General features: G+C 36.3%; 1 protein-coding gene across 1 annotated transcript; it reads right to left on the bottom strand.

Moving 5' to 3' along the window:
* Positions 1–1,613: 1,613 nt before the first annotated feature.
* Positions 1,614–2,939, bottom strand: LOC131865659 (aspartic proteinase nepenthesin-1-like). Its single transcript, XM_059215333.1, has one exon. It carries the CDS (start codon positions 2,937–2,939, stop codon positions 1,614–1,616), a length of 1,326 nt encoding a protein of 441 aa, XP_059071316.1.
* Between the last annotated feature and the right edge of the window lie 1,906 nt (positions 2,940–4,845).

Raw genomic sequence — 4,845 nt, 5'->3', positions numbered from 1 at the left:
TCATCGCCCAATTGGATAAACTAAGAAAATATAAGCTAAGATGTTAGTTTAGATGTTGTCCAATGCCCTTAGAAACTATATGAATAGCATATTGGGCCGCCATCCCTCCTCTTACCCTCCTTGCATTGTCAAGGTGAAATAAGTATGAGGTTGATTTAATAATTATTTTAAATTTATATGTTTTATTTATTATTCATTGTGTGTTTCTTACTTGTTAATGCTTTATCAATTGTAAACTATGTAATACTACGAATACTTTTTCCTTGGAATATATAATTAGTTCTCTCTCCCTCTATATTAAGGATATTTTTTAAGAAATTATTGTTTATTTAAATAAATATAATAATATCTATTTAAGAATTATCTCAACCAATATTTTATTCATCTGAGAAGTTTTTTGGCTATCTAAAAATCTAATAAGTGTCAACTCTCTCAAATAATTGATTTTAGTATCCTTTGTGTTCATTGGACTATAATAATACATAAGTAGACACTGCAACATAGATCATGTGAAATTGAAATTAACATGTTAGGATTTACAAGGTGAAAGAGTGAAGATACTATGATTTTTTGTAGGCAATCAAAACTTTTCTCAATAATTGTGTTATTATGTTGTAGTCCACTAATATTTTAATTTTTTAGGTCACGAAAAAAAGTTCCAAAACCTAATGCAATCCTATTAAAATGTTGAAAACAAGTAATCATGTCACATTATCAATGGCTGAAAATTGATGTGTGGTCTAACATCCATACTCTGAAGCACAAATACATTACATAATTTAATTTTATTATCTAAGGTGCGTTGTAGTGTAGTAGCAACCTTTCAAATGAGAGGCCCCGATTCACCATCAATAAGTTTTCTATATAAGATTTGTGTAAGATGTCATCGAATGCACTATAAAGCGCTGATAGGTAATCGTGAATCGTGATATAGGCATAGCCTTAAATATTAGCACTTTTAAATAAATTGCAAAGGCTCCAAAATGATATTCTTAATTCTCGAGAACTCGTCTTCTCTAGTAGAAAATTATACAATAGTAATTGTGAGAAAATTAGAGAGACCTTCTTAGCAACAACCTTACCTTATATATAGGCTACATTAAATTGTGTTTGATCTTAGTAATGTGAAATGCGGACATGATTGAAAATAAGTATTATTTGAATGTATAAATCACAGACACGGATCTTAAAGTTAAATACCATTAAAAATATTCATAGGCATACAATAATTTATTTTACACTTAAGACTTGAAGAAAAGATAAGACCATTACAAATGCTTTATAATTATATAAATTCTCTTGTCGTTGTTTTAACTCGCAATTTATATTTTGATAATCAATTATCGCACCTTCATTTCCATGCCAAAATAACACACATAGTGTAGCATATCATAAGGAACCATAAATGAAGGTCCCCGAGAACAACAGGGGCCAAACAATTTTACTGAAAATAAGCAGCTACGAAGATGAAAATTTACATGATTCGCATATCGGACAGTGCAATAGGCAGACGCAGGAGACGAGATCACATATTGCATTCGAAGGACAGAGGAAGAGGAAATGAGAGAGACAGAAAAAGAGAAGAAGAAGAATTAGAAGAGGGAGATGATGATTTAAAGAGAATCACACTTAGTGGGCTTGAAAGAGAGCGTGTTCTGAGCATTGTTGTAAAGGATATGGAAGTTTTGCTGCTGTATGTTTCCGAAGATGGAAGGATTCCCCGATGGTTCACCCAACATTGCCAGGCACAAGAGATTTTCAGATGCCTGAATGAAAAAGTTGTCTGCCGGAAGCTCGTAATCCACGCCGCCTTTGAAGTTGAAGACGAGGGTTGGCAAGGTGAGGTGAGCGGATGATGTGTGGTAACAAAGATCCAAACCTGTAGAAGAGCCGTCTACAGGAGTGAGATCAATGGCGGACTGAATTGCTTCCTTAAGAGGAGAGTAGGCAGCCTGGTCCAGGATGGTAACAGTGGTTCCGGAGTCGATGATCATACCTCCGCTGCCGTCCGATTGCAGATCGAAAGTTCCAGGAGGAATATCTAGTGCCTTACCATTGAGGGTGATTCCTGTAATAGGAATGTACCAGAAAGTGGGAATGATACTGCTCTTGATGAGTGGGAGAGTCTTGGCTCCTCCGCTCAAGGAAGCACCCTCGCCGAAAAAGAGGGGGCTGGTTTGTGAAGAAGAGTCGGTGATGGGCAAAAGACAGTAAGAGAACATGTTCTCTGCTTTGGAACCCAGCTGTGAGATAAGGGAGAGACCACCTCTTCCCAGTCCCACAAGGCCACCACCCTGAGAGAATCCTTGTCCTTCGTTGTCATGCCCGCATCCAAATGCAATGCCTTTAACCTTGCTGCTCCCAATTGACAATGTCTCGTAAGCCAGGTCGCCGCTGGTGAAGGAACCATCGCCATACTGATACATAAAGGTACAATCTGGATTGCATCCGGTTTGCGTACTCCCCAAGGCGTCACAAAGAGAATCACCGCAGGGAATTGTGGAAAATGTGGGGGACTTGGAGGGGTCGAAGATTGGCGTAGGCTGAGAGAAGCAGTCCTTGCAAGGCTTGCACTGAGTCCAAATCAGATCGCTCCCCGTGTCCACAATCGCTTCGAAGCTCACAGAGGGCGTTCCCAGTGCAACGCTCATCAGAAATTCTCCATCCCCTACTTCAACGGGCGTTTCAGCGTCTAATTGCCCTCTTATCAATGCCTCTATCTTCTTCATTCGCTTCTTACTTCGATCCACAGCCAAACCCAATCTCTCAGAAAAACCCAACTCTCTCTCTGATCTGCGCGTCATATTCACCCTTATTTTTACATTTTCATCGCTGCTAGACTTCGGCCAACCACTAAACAGTCTGTCCGAAGAACATGATATCGTTGGAATAGTAAAGCATATCAAGACCACAAAACCCAACAGCTTTGAACGCTCCATTTCTCTTTTTCTTTTCTAAACCTCGAAACCTTTTTCTGCTCTCATCTACTCCACTCCATGCAATATATATACACAGAGAGAGTGAGAAGGAGCCTTAAATCAAAATCAACAGATTCCCCGACGTGTCCACATAACAATATCGATCCTCTTAGAAGGATAGACGAATTTATTTAATTTCCCCTTCTCTATCTCTGCCCGCCTGGAATTGTTCTAGAAGTAGAATAGACTGCTGCAATTCGAAGTGAATCGTATTTTTTTCTGTCCATACCTTCACTAAGTATTTCCGTACACTTAACTCGTAATCCAGTTCCCTCTTCCCATTGAATTTTGTGGACCCATTCAGATCGAAATTCCAAAACGTGTTGTAACCGGAGGGTTAGTTTTCTAAAAATATTTAAAATTAGTTTACACATAATTATTCTTAGTCGGTTTATCCGGCTTTCCAACTTATTCTCATTCTTGTTTATCTCATTCTTAAATTTTGCTCTAATTAGTTTATTCATTTTTAAGATTTAGAGATTTTACTTGTACAAAACTGTTATATTCAATGCTCTATTATGTATTCACATTACCGTATCCTATCATAAAGTTCTATTCAAGGATTTATACCAGAAAGAAAAAGTACATGAAAGTTAATGTAATCTATGTGGTTGAACATCCACATATATAAATCATCTAAATTGAATTTTATTTTTATTCTCGTTCTTATTTATCTTATTTCTCAATTTTACTTGTGCAGAAGTGTTATATGCAATGTTCTATTATATATTCACATTGCCATATCCTATCATAACGTTTTGCTCAAGGATTTATACCAGAAGGAAAAAGTAGATAAAAGTTAGCGTAATCTATGTGGTTGAACATGCAAGTATATAAATCATCTAAATTGAATTTAAGAATCCATCTTTTAAGAATTGGGTATGTAGTTGTATCAGTGATAAGCATGAAAGTCATGTCAACTAGGGATCACTCCCCATGTCCACGATTGTTTTATGTCAAATCCATAGATATGCGTAAGTTCTATATGTGTGAATATAAATTCTTCCCTAACATTTGATCTAATAAATCTCACTTTTCGTCAATTTACCTTGAAGTTAACTCTTCACTAATTGTCAAGTATTCGCAATAGTTAAAATCACATTAGGGAGCCTGGTAGATCACTAGGGTCAAGTTCTCCTAGGTTATCCTTCGGAATGGTCGGCTTCACGAGCCTGGCCAATTTAGGTAAATGGAAAAGAAGCATGCAAATTTCCCAAGATGAAAACTTTGATGGAGATAGATTCATCTTGGTGCTCCAACCAAAAGCGTTTCTATGATAAATGTTTCATTTATGCAAATTCGTATTCAATGAATTCTCAAAGCGACTGCATGTTAAATAAATGCACATTGAATTCTTTCAAAAACCAAAATGTTCAATAAATCACATAAAACAGGTACTAAATGTAATTATGATAGAATAAAAGGTTTGGAGTTAAAAAATTCGAATTTAAATTGCTAAATCTCAAGGGTCAGTATTGTATGGTGCAATATTGATTGGACGCCCCATTATTGACCAATAACAGAAAAAAGGCTAATACTTATGTAGAGAATAAATGCCTAGACATTGAGGTGTGGATGGAGAATAATCTAATAATAAATGTGATACATACGAATGTGTGCATGAATCCACGGGATAAGATAGAATATAAGGGGGTGTATGTAAATTAATAAGGGTGGCTAATTAGAGAATGGGCCAAGATTTCGACAAGATTGCATCATTTCTTGATATATGGTTGAATTAATCCATCCTCTAATAATATACCCAAAACTAAGGATAGTTTGACTAGATTAAAATATTTTACCATTATGTTTTGACCATACATTGACGTGCATGTGAATCCTAAAATAGTAATACATCTCAAAGCAT

Source organism: Cryptomeria japonica, unplaced genomic scaffold (genome assembly GCF_030272615.1).
Source record: "Cryptomeria japonica unplaced genomic scaffold, Sugi_1.0 HiC_scaffold_116, whole genome shotgun sequence".
NCBI lineage: Eukaryota > Viridiplantae > Streptophyta > Pinopsida > Cupressales > Cupressaceae > Cryptomeria > Cryptomeria japonica.
The sequence above is the reverse complement of the archived record's forward strand: the minus strand, read 5'-3'. Positions and strand labels throughout refer to the sequence as shown.